General features: G+C 48.9%; 1 protein-coding gene across 5 annotated transcripts in view; it reads right to left on the bottom strand.

Moving 5' to 3' along the window:
- The window catches only part of GRIN2A (glutamate ionotropic receptor NMDA type subunit 2A), a 420,782-nt gene that overhangs the window by 152,574 nt on the left and 250,968 nt on the right, over nucleotides 1–17,240 (bottom strand). For all 5 annotated transcript variants that reach the window (XR_012061040.1, XM_072942222.1, XM_072942225.1 and 2 more), the window contains one exon: nucleotides 428–1,020. Coding sequence is in view for 4 of the 5 variants with exons in the window: in XM_072942222.1 (XP_072798323.1) it covers nucleotides 428–1,020 (593 nt within the window). In the remaining variant the exon portion in view is untranslated. The remainder of the gene's footprint in view (nucleotides 1–427; nucleotides 1,021–17,240) is intronic.

The raw sequence follows: 17,240 nt of genomic DNA, 5'->3' as shown, positions 1-17,240 counted from the left end.
GCATGTTCACATGTATGTGTTCATATGTGCATATACCTATATCTACATATATTCATACATGTGTACATACATACATATAGCTATACATACACACATACATACTTAAGACATAGCTATATCTAGAGGATGGATGGATGGATAGACAGACAGACAAACAGGTCTCAAATACAGGTTTCCAAGGTATGTTGCTGGGTAGAAAAATTAAGTTGCAGAAAACCAAGGATCACGTTACTTAAAAACAAAAGGAGGTGAGAAAAGGGAAAGAGGGGAGAGAACAGAATCAGACAAACAAATCCCACGGCCACACACACCACATGATCTATTTTCAGGGGACGTTTTCAGCAACGACTACGTTAGTACTCTTAGTATGTAAACAAACAACAAAACTGATCCCACTTTGGGAGACAAGCAAAGAGCCCACTCTTACTGGTGCAGCGTGTGCGGTGGGGCCTCTGGCTTCTCCGCCTGCCCGTAGCAGCTGGCCTTGGTCTCGGGGATATAGGAGAACTTCTCCAGCATGGAAGACGCGGCGGTGGTCAGGATGCCCAGGCCGTCCCTCACTCTGGCCTCCAGGCTGTAGTCCCAGTCATCGTAGGAGACCGAAATGAGCCCCGATGGAAACTCTTTGGGGATGAGCTCGGTGTTTCCTGAGACCAAGCTGGGGACAATCCAGAAGAAATCGTACCCGGTGAGGCCGAGGGAGCGGGCCTCGCTCAGGATGAGGACGGCCTCGTCTTTGGAACAGTAGAGCAAGATGACGGAGGAGTGGATCTTCTTCAGCTGGACTTGCGTCTTTGCATCCTCGAAGGACGTGTCCAGTGTGATCACGTTCTGCATGTCCCAGCCCACGAAGCTGTTGTCCACTGTGGTCTTGATGAAGCTGATGAAGTCCCGGTAGCCAGGGAAGATGGTGGTCACCAGGGAGAAGACATGCCAGTCGTAATCCTGCATGATCTTCAGCATGACCGTGGCTTGCTGCTGGATGGACGCTCCGAATTGGAAGAAGGTGGACGTTGGATCCTGCCAACAGGTAAAAAGAAAGCAAAACAGAGGATGAGGCAGAGGGCAGCTGACATACAGCCATCTGTCTTTATAGGCATAAAGAAGCTCCTTCCTAGACGGGAGGGAAAATAAACCCCACATCTGCTCACTCACCAACATTCCTGAGCACCTACTATATGCCAGACTCTGGAACAGACCCTGGAAAGGCAGAGATGAGAGTGGGCCCTGAACTTGGAACCCACAGCCCGGAACAGTGAGGGACATCTGTTATTTTCTCAGCCCATCATCTCTTCCTTTCATTTTCCTCTACTTCGTCCCACCACCGCCCACCCCCATTTGGGGTCCAAATTGTTCCAATAGAACAAACTCAATCCGGCCCCCAGACTCAGGACTGGGAAATGAAGCCGACAGAAACAAAACGACTTCAGGAGATAGAGGGAGACTCCTGATGACATCCTTGGAGCAGGTGGAGTCAGCCATGACTGGAGCCATTTACTCTGGACCTGTTGGTTATGTAAGCCAACAAGTTCCCATGTTTGATTAAGCTAATGTGAGTAGGATTTCTGTCACTTGAACTCTAGATTCCTGTGTCACACAGAGTATGATAAATGCTAGGTGGACATCTGTCTGTTCAGCCAACAAGTATTCGTTGAACACCTAATTGTGTGGCAACAGTGTGAGAGCTTGTGGGAATGATGTTAAGACAGACAGACGTGGTCTCTGCTTTCACAGATCTGGAAGGAATGCGAGGAAGAGCAACATCTCTGGACTGGGAGCTGAGAGAGGCAGAAGGGGATGTTGAAGAGAGAGTCAGAAGGGGATCCAGGTACAGATTAGGGGAAGTGGGGGGACCCTAGAGTCAGAGGAGCCCTGAGGATACGCCTTGACTGTTCCAGGAACTGGAGACAAATGCATCATGGTCTGTGATGTAGGGGGATGAGACAACATGGAAGAGCTTGGCAGAAACCCCATCATGTATGGCCCCAGGAGCTATGGGACACCTTATTCTGAGCAACGGGGCGAGCCGCTGAATGCTCTCACACTGCAAAGTGACAGGGTAAGCTCTGTTGGGTTAAAGGCCCTCCAAAAGTCCAAACATCTCCCCAAGTCATGGTCTGATCATGAGAACAAATTTTCATTTAGAAAAAAGCAGGTGATGCACAAAGTGGTACCATTTCCAAACTACCTTCACACCCCTCAACTTGTCAAATCTCTGTGATGATCCTACGAAGCTGATATTGTTGGCAGGGGAAAATGAGGCTCGAGATGGTCCCACAGCTAGTCAGCATCCGAACTCACGTTCTGATTCCACTTCCAGCCCCCCTTCCAACACACCACCACAGCCTTCTCAGGATCACTGAAGACCTGCATGAGTAGACCCTTAAACCACGTCACTGACCGACTGGCATGGCGCAAAAATGCCAACTAAACAGAAGGTGTGGCTCTGTGTTACAGCAAAACAGGATTTGATAAATGCTGAGATCTATCTTTTTCTGGGAACTGAAAGAATTCTCAAGGGGTCCTCATATTGCTTTCATTTTGCATTCCGTATTCGCCATGCACATTTAGTACAACCTCAACAGGGCAGATATAGGGATTCCATCTCGTGTGTGTATGTGTGTGTGTGAAGAGTGGATGATCCCATTCGTGTCTTTCAGAACAATATTCTGAAGCTGTGCATGTCAACTTCTTCAGCAAGTCTGCATAATTTCCCCAGTGGATGCTCACTGAATAGAAAGGTTTATCTGAAAGGGCTAAAAGCTATAGTTCTTAGAAATACTTCCCTTTTCTAAAATGCATGGGGTTTGGGGGATAATTTGAGTGCAGTGTGGCCTGAAGGCAGAGACAAAAAAAAAAAAAAACAACAGGAATACATGACGTCTGGGCCCCTTCCAACATTACAGTTCTATGAATTTTTACCTAATTAAATCAATTAAATTGGGTAACAGACTTAAAGACTGGATAATTATCTTTTTCCCTACAGTAGCTTTTGGAGAAATCCAATATTCTTGGATTGATTAATCACTTTAAATCATGCCTCAACAAGACTGTGAATTGCTCAAGGGCAGAGATTTTGCTGCCCTCTCCCCTCTGTCCACACGACACAGCAGTAGATGGAGGCTGGGGAAATGCACAAGTGAATGAATGCATGAATAAAGCCTAGAGAAATGTCCTTGGTTTAAACACAAAGCGAAAAGGGGAGAATTCAGTACCTGAGATTGTATTTTGCACGGCTCTCAAATGTCACGTCCAAAAAATAAAAACTTTCAACATCATCATCCTACTTAAGCTGAGGAACCACTCTTCCATCCAATGCCCAACATATATTTAGCGTGTCCTTTATCGATAAGGAGGAGCTTATAGAAGTGCAAAAGCCTCAACACCTCCCCGTAGAACCTCATTAAATACCCCTAAAAGGCAACAATATAAAGAACCCATCAACAGAAGAAGGCACACAAGTGAAGTTTCAAGGCAGTTATATTCATCGACCTCATGCATTGTCAGGTGCCTTTTGGGATGGCACTGCAAAGTTCCACACTTACTTAAAAAGAAACAAAATAATTCCCAAGGAGCAAAGATGTCTCTGAGAAAGCTGGTCACCAGAGCTGCATCATGACTGCCAAAGGCAATGAGAGCTTCTTGCACTGAGTGCATGAAGAATGGAGAGGGTTCTCAGGTGGACATATGCTAAGGGCACAGTTGGAACCCAATAAAAAGGATCTCTGAGCCAACCTACACCCATACACGCACATACTCTTTCTTGGGATAACCGGTATTGGTGCAGAGGTGGAGGTCAAATATGGAGCTCGATGTGGGAGTTGGGGGTGTTAGGGACGTTCCGACACCACTGCTGTATGCACTATGAGTTAGACATTATTATATCCATGACCTGTGTCCATGAGCACAGAGCAGAGCTGTAAGCTAACACAGCATTATCTGGCTCTCCACGTAGAGAAAGAAGAGCATAGCTGTTTGCAAACTTCATGAAGGAGAAAGATAATTATAGGGACAGCTGTTCATTAGCCAAGAGCTGCCTTGGCACATGCCATCTGTGAAAGAATGTGTGCAAATCCCTCGCCTTGTACCGTCCCACTGCCCTTCCTTGTAATGCTTTAGCCCAAGCTGACTGTCTCCTGTTACCTGTTCTGATCCCCATTAATTTCTTCTCCCCAGAATGGATAACAGTGTACCTTCTGCCCAGGTGCCAATCCTAGTTGTGTGGACTTGGGAAATATCACTTCACCTTTCCAAGCCTCAGTTTTCAAATCTGTGCAATGGGTATGGCAATGGTGAGAATTACACTAGTTAGTAACATGCCAGAAGTGCTCACTCTATGAGAGTCATGCGGCTTAACATTTTCTAAGTAGTATCTCATTTAATTCCATCCCCTACCATCTTCCTAAACTGGTACTAGTATTATCCCCATTTCACCAATGAAGAAACAGACTCTGAGGTAGAATGACCTTTTCAGGGTCACACAGGTAGTGAATCAGGTTTGCCTGCCTTCAAAATTCCGAGCTTTTCACCCCTCACTGCCCTGCTGTCAATGACAGCACTTCCTCATCAAGTTGTAAGGATCAAATGATCCCTCTGTGTGAAAGCATCCAGTGCAGTACCCATCAGGTATCAAGTGCTCGACATGTGTACGTCACTGTTATTTCTCCCACCTACCCTGGTTCAGGACTCTTGGTGTCTCACTTCAGGGGCTTATTCCACCCACACCCCACACACCCAAAAGAGGACTCGAGCATCTCAATAACTCACCTCGTTCATGGTTGCCTGATCTAAAGTCCTGAAATACTGCTTTCACTATGCCACTCTTCTCCTCTGTAGTCATCACTGGCTCCCCTAGACGTTCAGTTTAGACTCTCTAGCCTATGCCTTCATGCACACCAGCCAAATTTCACAACTGAAATCTCATGGGCTCTGGGGTCTGTCGGACCTGAGTTCAAGCCCTGCCTCGGCATGAACTAGCCAGGCGACCATGGGTGACAACCCAACCTTTCTGGGTCTGAGATTTGTTGCCTATGAAGTGGGAATCATGAACACCATCCCACTGGGTTGCTGTGAGGATGGGGTGAACTGGAAGGGGTAAGAGGCTCATCTATCCATGCCTGCCTCCAACAGTTAGGGACTCCTCTCCCCATCCTCTGTTCTCCAGCCTCCATGGACAATGCCAGAAACCTAGGGGGATCCTCACCTTTCAGAAATGGTATCTCCAGGTCTACTGATGTGCTGGTTTCACATTCCCTCCTCCCCTCCTCAAAGCAGCCCATTCACTCTGAGCCCAAGGAGGTTGCAAGGAGAGGGGAAGGAACTGTTGTCTTTCCTGACAGGGATGAGTCACGCTTTGGAGAGAAACCATCGCTAATGTCCTTTATAGCCCTCATGCAGTTACCCTACACCACTTTCATTTCCATTGGCCTCTGAAACTTAAACTTCCAAAACCACTGTGGACTAGGGAAGTGTATACCCCTCAGAGGGATGAAAGCAAGAAGTTATCTGCAAAACATAATTGCACAGCGAGGCACTGAAGAGGCTACCATTTAGCTTTGGGATTTTCTAAGGTGCATTTATGGACCGGTAGGAGGTGATGGGGGTATCTGGCCACACTCCCGAGGCTGGGCATCTGATATGCCAAATGGTCCTTTGTTTGAAGGCCTTGTACATTCTTCCCGATTCCTACCTGGACAGCAGAGGCAGTCCATACTGCACATACCTCCTCCTGCCATCACTCAGCCTGCCCTTTTTGGATTCTACAGATCATCCTGGCCACCTCTGGCACCGGCTTCCTCAGCAGCGTGCAGCCGGGGGAGAGGAACAGATTTCAGACACCCACTTTGGTTCTGAAGCAAAAGCATTTCCCACCCCATGCTCACCGCTCTTCAGATGTAGAACAAACTGTTTTAAACACAGAACGAGGGAGGCAGGGAGGTGTGAGATTCTGGGTGTCTGCTTTCCACTCTGTGTTCCAGTCCCATCATAACTGAGGTTCAGGAATGTTCCAGAGCTTGCTGATTCCCCTGGGGTAAGACCTGACTCCATGGGTATCAAGGTCCCGATGTTTAATAGAGTCTAAAACCAACTTTCATTTCACTTACCCATTTACAAGGCAATAAAGGACACCCACACGCGTTACTCCTTTGATTCTAATGACCCAAGAGATGAGGTGTTGCCAGTGGTTATAACCCTCATGGATGGCATTTCTCGCAGACATAGGAAGGGAGGTTAAACAATTTCCCTAAAATCCATGTGGCCCCATGCTGACAACAGCTCAGTCACTACAAGATGTCATCCAGTGTTCCTTTGCACACACCAGTGGCTTTCATTCCTGGCTGCACAAGAGAATCACTTGGAGAGTTATTGAAAAAAAAAAAAAGAACAACAACAAAAAAACCCCCACAAAAACAAACGGATGCCCGTTGCGCTCCAAGCCAGTCCAACTGAAACTGAATGACCTGAGTATATGAACTCCAGAGCTGATCTATTTGTTTTTTCTCTGTCTCATCTCAATGGCAGGATGAGTGTTATTTGAATGAGTATCTTCAAAGCCTAGCACTATGTCTGACACACAGCAGGGGCCCAGTAAATATTTGTTGAGAAAATAAATGAGCAGGAAGGTCATCCCCAGGAACCAAGAGAGAACGGGCTGCTGTTGTCAACCCTGCACCCATTCCCAGAGTCTGTTTTCCTCTGTCTGCCATGGTGGGTACCCCACCGCCCAAAAAAAGGATAATGATGTAATGATGCAGGGGACCCAGCGAAGATCTAGAGGGACTCCTTGGGAGTCCGCTTTCTGCCTTGGTAAGCCCTGGTGTACTTTCTGCTGCTTTTGCAGTGTATCAGCTGAGCTTTGAAACATATTTTGTTTCAGTTTCCAAGGATGAGAGGAAAAGTAAATGTATCAAACTTGATAAGCCTGAGGATTCAGATGACTGGCACTGCCACATACATATGGGCTGGGTCTGTTTCACTAGAGGGTCTCTCTATCCCACATCCATCCATCCTCCATCATCATCATCACTGTCTGTTCTCATCATCATCCACTATCATCTTCATCCTCTCTCTTCAAATGAGAAATCTAATCCTAAATTTCTGGTGACTGTTGGGTTCCCAGCTAGGGTAGCTGTCCAGGGTGGCTGAAGTTCTTTGATTCCGAGACCAGGAGAGGAACACCAGCCTTCACTCAGAGTCTGTGTACCAGTCTCTCAGACTAGAATAGAAAGGATGGGTATTAGGTAAGATAATTACAAAGATCAGCGCTACGATTTGGGGTGGAGCCAGGAACCAGTCACACAAAGCTACCAAGCCTTCAACCTCATTCTAGCCTGGCTTTCCAGTACAGCACCTACCGGACCATGTACAACTATTTCAACTGAATTTTAAAGTATGAAATAAAATTAGACATTTGGCTTCTCAATCACACTAGCCATATTTTAAGAGCCCAATAATCTTTAGACTTTCAAGCTGGATGCTCTCCCACCCCTCCCAGACCCCCATAAAGATGCCAGTTCAGTTGGTCTGGGATGGGGTCCAGGATATTTATAATTCCCTGGGTAAGTCTAAAGTGCAGCCAGGATTGAAAACACAAATCCAAGTCTTCAGTAGCCAACCCTGTAGCTATGCATCAGCTCACCTGGGGAATTTTTTTGTACCTACAGATTTCCAGGCTCCACGCCATCCCCACTGAATCAGAATCTCTGTTGAGGAGCAGCTGAATATGCTGATGGAGAGCAAGACTTGGTACTGCCAAGTCCAACTTCCTTATTTGCAAGGTGAGGAAACCGAGGCTCCAGAATCCTGGATGACTGGCTGCAAATTTCACATGACTTAGAGGGACAGCAGGAATGGACAGGGGGTCTCTCACCTCCTGATTCAGTGCTCTCTTAGCAAAGAGATGCTATGATGGGTGAGGTCATGATGCCATCATGTATGAAGTGTTCTCTGCAAAGAGAATCCACAAGGTACGGGGGACATGTAGGAGGAACATGGCTCTGCTGACAGCCTGCCTGGGATCTGCTTCTTACCGCAAGTGAATTTTTTAACCTAAGCCTCAGTTTCTCAATCTGAAAAATGGGAATGATAACAACAGTCACCACCTTAAAGGGCTGCTATGCATACTTTGAGAGAGCGCGCACATAAAGCCTTGGGCACTTAGGAGGGGCTCAGGCAAGTTGAGTTGGTGTTAATAGTGGTGGAGACGGTAGCCTTGACCATCAAGCCCCAAGTCTCACACCCACCACAGACTGCTTACTGCTCCACTTCCTATGCATCCCTCCCCTTCTGAATTTCCAGCACCTTGATTTTTACAGCCCACCCCTCAGCCCTGACTGTGTGTGGTTGCCTAGCTGCTGAGAAGCATGCATCTTGCCTGCTCTTCAGACTGGCATTCTTGTGGGCAGGACCCCAGGCCTTTCCGAGTCCCCAAAACCTTGCCTGACACTGGGCCACTGTTTTGGGAATGAAACTCAGAGCATCATTCTGAGTCTGTAAGGCTGCCAGTGGGAGACGAGTGCTTTATGCATTTGAGCAGACCTGCCATATCTCTGGCTCCAGGAAGAAACACTCATTTATTAGTGGCCTTTCGTTCATTCAGTGACTATAACAAACTCCCACGATGTGCCAGGCATTGTTCTAGGGAAGAGCATCTAGGCAAGGAGGCTACCAAAGTGAAGCTCCCCATTTTTATGAAGTTTACATTCTTATGGGAGGACATAGACAAAAGAGAAAAAAAATCAATAGTATGATTTCAAGGAACTTAGATGATGTAATAATTCAAGGGTGGAGTGTAGGGGGAGCACCCCTTGCCATCATCCGGTCTGCCACACTGGAGCTGGTCAAAAGAATCTGAAGGAGGAGCTGTCAGCCAGGCAAAGCTGAGGAGTGGGGCGGGCGTGAAGAGAGCCATCCAAGCAGAAGGAGCAGCATGTGCAAAGGTAGGGAAGGGCTTGGCAGGTTCAGGGAACAGAAGGAAGATCAGAACAGCTGGCATTTAACAAGCAAAGGAGAGAGTGGTGAGATGCGTTAGGACAGGAGGCAGAGGCCATGTCACACAGTGAGCGCCCTGAAGATCATGGCAAGGGGTCTGGATTTAATTCCTAGGTCAGGTTATTCCCAACAACTCCTCTGCTAAATACACTATTAGTATCTCCCAGCAGGGCAGCTGGGAGAGATCTGGAAATGTTGGAATTTCAGGTGAGCCAGCCTTGTTCTTTCCCTTTGGAGTTCTGATCTATGCCAAGAGGGGACATGCACTGAGGATGCAGAAAGGCACAGAACTGTATGCTATATTGTTTGGTCAACTGGTCCCCTAACCTTGAATAGTGTGGCTAGGACTCCCATGTCTACCTGGGCCTTCCAGACCTTGTCCAAGTTCATCATTCAAAGGCAAGCCCTCCCTCTAACATGTGAAGCAGTGCTGGAGGAGAGACTCCACACATGCGTGGAGAGATGTGTATTCTCTCCTCGATTCCAGCTGCAGCTCACTCAGGACAGCCCAACATCCCCCACATTCCTCAGAGCCACATGACGATGGCTGCCGTTGGACCCAGCCCTGCTTTCTAGATCATTAGCAGGGCTGGCCAAGAAGAGACACCTGCTGAGATTCAGGCCCTCATTTCTATGCAGGGACACAGCAAAGGCCCAAGACTGCTTCACCCGGTGCTCTGTCAACCTGCGGGTGAGCGTCTGACTCGGCTTCCAAACAGGGTCATTAGTGATTATGGATTGTCTGAGGCTAGGTCCAGCCATTCTCACACAGAAAGTCAGAGGGAAATCCACCTGATCAGATCATTGAGTAGGGTCTCTGAGGAGCTGACAAACCCAAGTACAGGAGAGCCTCTTTTTCTGCAGGTCCTAACTGTGACTGGGCTACTGACCTTGCTCTGGGTCCCTGAAGCCGTATTTTTCAAGATTCCTTTTCTTAAAGAAGCACGGGCCTCCCTGAGCCACACCATTGTGACCACTGAGCACCTGATCTTCCTTTACTGGTCATAGTGAATTTCCACAGGGAGCCATCCCATCTCTCAGTCAAACCAAGTGGCCCACCCAGTTCCCACAGAGTCAGCAACTAGTTCAGGGGTAGAAACATGTCCTAACTGGTACAGTCAGAGTGAGTCTCACGATTTGTAGGAAAAGGGACTAGGAAAAGACCGTTTCTCTTATAGGTAGACTTGAACCTGGATGGATGTTCAGCCAGAATTTCCTGCCACCATCAGACCACTATACAGTGTTCTGAGAAGGAATCCACCAGAGCCAAAGGCAAAGGTGAAAGATGGAGAGTTATCAATTCCTGACATCCTCGTTGAACATCTTGTTCAAGCCATACCTGAAGCTAAATACCCTCGTTGTCATTGCATGTCCCAATTAATTTCCAATTAATTACCTTACTTTGCTTAAGCCAATTTGAATTAGCTTTTCTGTCACTGGCGACCAAAGATTCCTGATGTCACTTTGGCTAGGGAGAAAAATGGAGAATAATGTGACTCATTCTTCATTCATCTTCCGAACTTAGATCAGAAGAATCAATGCTACAGAGGGAGTGTTTCCCTTCACCACCCTTCCCTTCTCTGATCCTTGCTTTTCCCCTGGGGCAGCTGCCTCTCCCCACATATCTCTCCCTTCCCTTCATGAGCTCTTCATCCTTCCTTTATTTGGGAGGGGGACTGTTTTGCTTTGTTTTTCTTTCATGTGCCACTGAGATTGGTTTCCTCTCAGAGTCTGACAGCCACGCTGCCATGACCCAGACGAAAGACATGACAAGTTGCCACCAATAATAACTGCTTGTCATTAATGGTTCCAGTGAGGAGAAAAAGCCAACAGGCTCCGTACATTAAGTTCCCATCTCTGGCTGTCATACTCAGAGGGGCTGTCAGTGGGCTGAAGGAGGCAGCTTTATTTTTGGAAGAAGGAGAATCTGAGGTTTTCCCATAACACTTGGCAGGGGCAGGCCCTGGTGGTAAACATTATAGTAGAAATGTCTCTTCAAAATGCCCCACTCTTCCCTAAGAAATGTCTGCAAACAGCTCTGAAAGCTGAGCCTCCAGAGGAAATTGCTTTCCCCCTTGGGAGTCTGCATGTTCATGTACTTAAAGGCACAGACGTTGGTGCCAAATAGACCGAGGGTTCAAGTCTTGGCTCCTCCTCTTGCTAATATCAGGGTCTTGGGCAAAATACGTCCTATCTCCAAGGCTCCATTTTCTCATTTTTAATATGGAGGAGATTCCAGCCCCTCCTTTGAAGAGGTTGTTGCGATCGAGATAATGCATGTATAGCTCTCAGCACACACCAAGGGCTTGATTAATGAGAGCGCAGTTTACTGTGGTCGTTGTCGTCAGGAAAGAATCAACCACAGTGACGACAACGAAACCCTAAACACGACAACCCACCAGCCCAGCATTCATGAAAATACAAACAACCCCCTGTGGCTCTCCCATGTGTTTCCTGAATGTCCTGATAAAGACGCCACCACTTCAAAGAAGCTCTTACTGGGCGCCAGGGACGAGCTGAGGGCGGCTAACAACTCACCCCAGTGCTGAAACTGAAGTCCCACATCCCTGGGGCCCCTTAGGGCCTGGGCAAACCAGGATGACCCCTCGGCCAAGCAGAGAACTTTAAGTGCACTTAATCCTCACACTAACCTTTCAGGAAAGGTATTTCTGTTCCCATTTTACAGCTGAGGAAGTTGAGGATACAGAGAGATGCTTCTTTAATGAGCGTAGGATGCACGGGGGGGCTCTTGTTCCACTGCAGGTTCGGACTCAGTGGGTACGGATGGAGCATTGCTAATAAGCTCCCAGGCGGCAACGATGCTACTGGTCCACAGACCAAGCTTTGAGGAGCAACGTTGCCACTGTTGGTCACATGCCTGAGGCTCCCCAGCATTTGGCAGAGCAGAGATCCCGACCTACAGGTCTGACTCCACAGCAGCCTTCAGCCATGATACCCAGAGGCCTCTGTCTTCCAGGGAAGAGTGGGGAGTGAAGCAAGATGGTGTCTGATGTCTGACATCCTCCCTTCTGTGTGTTTCCATCGGCCTCCCGGCTGAGACAGCCACATGTCACATCCTGTCAGTCCCATCATCTTATCCAACAAAGCACGTTCAGTGAAAGGCTGTGAGTCAGAACCTACTGCGCGGGAGGGAGGAAGAGGGGCTGCCCCAGGTGAACCTCCCCACTCCCGGGAGAGAGCCAGAGCCACCCCAAAAGCAGGCAAATGCCTGGAGGTCCCCGTCATTCAGGCGGTGCCCACGCCCATCTGCAGAGTGGAACCGAGTCCTCTGGGAACACAGCCGCCCTCTCCAGCATGCACACTTAAGCAAGCGGCTGAGTCCCTCTGAGCCTCCGTGTTTCCATCTATAACATAGACCTAGTAGGACTCTGGTTCCCTGGAGGAGTCCCGGGCCTTCTGTGACACAGTGACACATGGGAGCTCCGTGAACTGCAGAGTGGGGGTGGATGGGGGGGGGCCGGAATGAGCCGCTGCCCCCTCCCCTCCCCGCTCCTCCCCCTCCACCCCCGCTGTGCTCCCATAACACACTGCCCAGGCCTCTATTGTTGCCCTGTCACCAGGTATTTAATTTAAAGTGTCTATTTAAACATCTGTCTCCACGCAACTAGATTAATGTGAATTCCTCTCTGCAGGAACAGCACCCAGGCCAGCTCCTGTCCATGGTGGAGCTCAGAACACAACACGGCAGCTAAAGATGGAAGGAAGGGGGGGAAAGAGGGAGGGATGGAAGGAAGGAAAGAAGGAGGGAGGGAAGGAGGGAGGGAGGGAAAGAGGGAAGGAAAGAAGGAGGGAGGGAAGGAGGGAAGGAGGGAAGGAAGGAAAGAATTAGTGAATGAATGAAGTGGGGTGTGAGTAAGAGAGAGGGAAGGAATGAATGAATACTCAGGGAGAAACAGTGGCTGAGTCATGGGCGCGTCTGTGGAGTTACGGAGGTGGGGGTGAAATGGGTGCTGCCTGAATCGGGGTGTGAGATGAGGGAGATGGGAGGCGAATCTGAGTGTCTGAAGTAACAGGAATCCTATGCTACCCAAACTCTCATGATCTGAAGACTGAAAACAAATACACAGTCTTGGGTGGGTAGGGGGATTGGGCTGGTTTCCTGTGTTGTCTGAACTCTCACTACTTGCTCTCCAGAACTCAGGAACCAGATAGATTCAGACAAAATGGTAACTCTCTCTATCCAAACCCAGGAATGGAACAGATTCCAACAAGAACCTGTGTCTAGGATGCCATTGGAGCTGCCTCAGGGCTCACGTGAGCACAGGACACACTGTTTCCCTTCCCTACCTCACTCCCAAGCCCCCTTTTCTGCCCTCCTCTCCCATCACAGACCCTCAGCAAAAGAAGCCAGACACAAGGGACCTACTGTGTGGCTCCATGTACAGGGCACGTCCAGAACAGGCAAGTGCATAGAGACAGAAAGCAGACGAGGGGTGCCAGGAGCTGGGGATGAGAGAGGAATGGGGAGGGATGGCTACTGGGCTTGTGGTTTCCGTGTGGGGTGATGAAAGGTTCCAGAAATAGACAGTGGTTGCATAACACTGTGAAGGTAGTCGTGCCACTTGAACATAATTACAATGGTAAATCTTATGCTATATGTGTTTTGCTTCGATTCTTGAAAATACCAGGACAAATGAATAAATAAAGCAGGTGAACAGGGCCTGCAGCTGAGCCTGGACGCTTCTCCTGGTTCATTCAGTCCTGCAGCTGGTGTGAGGGGGGCCCTTCGGGAGCCCTGGGACTCACGGTCACTTGAGGCGCTGGCCCAGCTGGAATGAAGGGTCTTCTGGGAGTCTCATAAGGAGCATGCTGCCATCCACGTGTTCCTGCTCTTCCCGGGTGTCTGAAGTCCCCAAGAAGTTTCATGGGCATCAGTCACAGAGCATACACTTGAGCAGCTATGACAACAGCCTTCTCCAGACTGGGCCGGTGTGCTTCTTCTTGTCCCCTAAAGCACCCGACCAGGATAGTATCATGTACTTTGCCAGAGCACAGACCCAGTAGGAGGGCAGGAGGTGACCTGCAGGCACGCAGGCTTGAGGCGTGAGACGTATCTGTGTTCAGACCTCCATTCCACAGCCTCCTAGCTCTGAGGCCTGGAGAAACCAACTGTGAGCTGGCCTTGAGACGAATTAAGGCCGTGGGACCCAAGGCCACGGCCAGAGCCTTGAGATAAGTTAAGGCTGTGGGACTTAAGGCCACGACCACAGAGCATGTTTGTCGTATGCAGTAAATAATTGCTCCACACATACGTCAATTATATAAGATTTAGAACAAAGAAAGTAGAAGTACGCATGTGCTAGAGATATTCTGTAAGCCTAAAGAACAAAGAAACTCAGACCGTGCATGTGCTGACAGAAAACAGATAGAACAGGACAGGTGCATCATAGGCGCGCACCTCCCTGTGGCAATAAAGTGTTGTTAACCCCATGGTGTCTCTGGCTGAAGTCTGTCCAGCAGTATGGCAACTCCTCGTGCATTTTTTCATTTGGGCCGCTCACCTCCTAGAACCCCACATCAGCCTCCCTTGGCTGACACCGACCCAGCGCCGTTAAGCCCCCGCTTCCTCTGCTGGGACATGGGAACAGCGATCGCCACCTGCCTGGTGGGTGAGATGAGGTCCTGAGCGCAGACCCGTCGGCACAGCGCTTGACCCACAGGGGCCTCTGTCTACTGATAATGTGTTACACGCTGGTCCGTTGACCACGTTGCCTGATTAAACCACCAGCACAAGCCCATGGAGTTGGTGGCATTGACGTCAAAGTGAATTAAATGGGATTTTGTTTGGATTCCAAAGCCCTTGTTCTCCACCACTGCTCTTCATCAATGCTTCTGTCTGCTTTCTTTCCTTGACCCAACACAGGCTTGTGCTGCATATATCGTCTGAAGATCACCCCTTCCCAGCACAGTGCTGAGCACTGTCGGCGTTTTCCTCTAGAAGTAATGCTTCCACAGCAGAAGTATGCGCCATAACCAATGCCAAGTGATTTAGCAACTCAATCTGCCCCATTTAACTCAGGCATAACATTCTGCTTACTAACCACCTGTCTGTGAAGCTAACAGGATACAGAGCTTCCTATAACGGATGTAGATCTGGGCATCTTAAGAGCATCAGACTTACTCATCTCTCACACCCTTGGAGACCAGCAGACTAAATATAGAATGCCTGCGGCCCCTTTAACAGAGCAACACTCAATTCTCGTGTGTGCATTTGTGTGTGTGTGCGCGCACGTCAAAAAGCTAACGTTTGTTTGTTCCCTCTAACGAGTGCTAAGCCAAGACCCACTTGAAGTTCAAAAAAAAAAAAAAAAGAGGATGAATTAATTGCGACCAGAGTTCATTGTTGCAACTGAACTCCAAGCACAAAAGGAATTAGGAACATAAACAAGTGGTGAGAAGGGAGAGATTTTAACAGAGAAATTGATGGTTTGAGTGTTTTCCGGAGAAGTGACATAAAAGGGAAAAATGAATGTCAGCTCTGAAAATGGTTCCAAATTACTATTTGAAAGGAGAAAAATAACAATTGAGGATGGTCCCTGTGTGCTCCTGCTCAGCCCCGGGGGCCTCCCAGCCACAGCCATGCTCAGTGCTGGCTCCACAGGGCCCCAAGTCAGCTCTTGAAGCCCAGGGAGGTCTGTCCTCTCCAGCACCACTGAACATAGCAGGGACTCCTGCTGCAGGGTCCCAGGGGCAGGGGGAGCCCTGACACGCACCGCCCGCTGACCTCCCGGTGCCCAGCGATTCCCTTCACCTCCAGGTACTTTACATCTGCTGCAACCTTAGGGGAAGGCACGAGACATCAGAAGACAGCTCTCTTTCTGTCCATTTTATACATGAGAAAACTGAGGCTGGAGGGTGGAGGGCTCACTGGCCTCCTGGACTCACCCAGGGAGAGAGCCATGCTCGTAATATACCTCCAGGGCCTTTCCTCAGCTCTTCACTCCGATGTTCCTGTCTCTTTGCAGAGAACACATAAAATTTGATAGTGTCCTGTGCCTAAGAACATAAAGGAAGTGATGGTCAGCATACTGAGGGAGGGGCGGAAGGCGGGTGGAGAGAGACAGAAAGGGAACGAAAAAATAGAGACGAGGAACTAAGGTTTTCTGTAGTTGATGAGAAGAATCCACTGAAGAATTTTAAGCAGAGATGTGACACGTTTAGACTTTTGTCTTCTAAAAGGACCACCCTGGCTAGAGCGTGAAGAACAGGTTGGAGGAGAAAAAAATAGAGGCAGGAAGGGCAGGTCATGAGCCGCAGAAGCAATCCCAGTAAAGGGGGAAAGACTGAATATGACAATGGAGGTAAGGGGGAAAATTTAAGAGAGGTTTGGGAGACAGATCCCATTGGCTTTGGCAACCAACTGATGGGACGGGCAGTGGGCTGGGGGTGCGGAGGAGAGGGAGGATTTGAGGAGGATAGCCAGGTGAATGTGATGTCACTTAGGTGCAGAACAGGTGAGGGACCTTGCTTTCTTCCTCACAGTTGTGTCCCTGCCTCCTAGCACCGTGCCTGCCATAGAGCAGTGGCTCAGTAAATGTTTGCTGAATGAATGAGTGAGCAAGATGGACAAGCGGGTACTAGGAGGAGAAGGGGAAATACACAAGGAATGCAGGTAGGGACTTCCATGTCAGGGAGCCCAGCAGACATTGGGACATGCAGGTCTGAAGATTAGGAAAGAGGTTAGGGCTGGAGTTTGAGATTCAGGAGTCGTCCATCTGAAGGGGGCTAACAGCTGTGACAGCTATGGTGACATCTCCTAGCATACGGAGAATGAGAAGAGCCTGGAGAACTTTAGGAGAACATTACAAGCATGAGATAGCAGAAGGAGAGATACATGGAAAAGAGACTGAGTGGGCATGTGGAGAGGTACAAGCAGAAAGCAGAGTGGTATGAAGCCTTAGAAGCCACAGGAGTAGAGAGATTGATGATGGAGGAAGGGGTTAGAGGTGTCTGAAGTGTCCAGGAGGACAAACACTGAACAGGATTGCTGCACAGGGCAGTGAGAGGGTCCCGGGGGCACGAGCATGAATGGAGTGGGTAGAAGCCCGACCTCAGAGGGATCCAGAAGAGTGAAGGAGACAGTGGAAGAAGCCCAACACTTTCTAACCAATCGATGCTTCTTCTCAAACACAAAGATACTTTGAGGCCAAGAGGAGAACTGCTCTAATGCTGGGATTCAAGGTGATGCCAGGTGGCCTCCCTCCCCACCCCGTTTCTTCTCTTTTCAC

The sequence above is a fragment of the Vicugna pacos genome, chromosome 18 (assembly GCF_048564905.1).
Source record: "Vicugna pacos chromosome 18, VicPac4, whole genome shotgun sequence".
NCBI classification, from domain to species: Eukaryota; Metazoa; Chordata; class Mammalia; order Artiodactyla; family Camelidae; genus Vicugna; species Vicugna pacos.
This window is presented reverse-complemented; position numbering and strand designations above follow the sequence as displayed.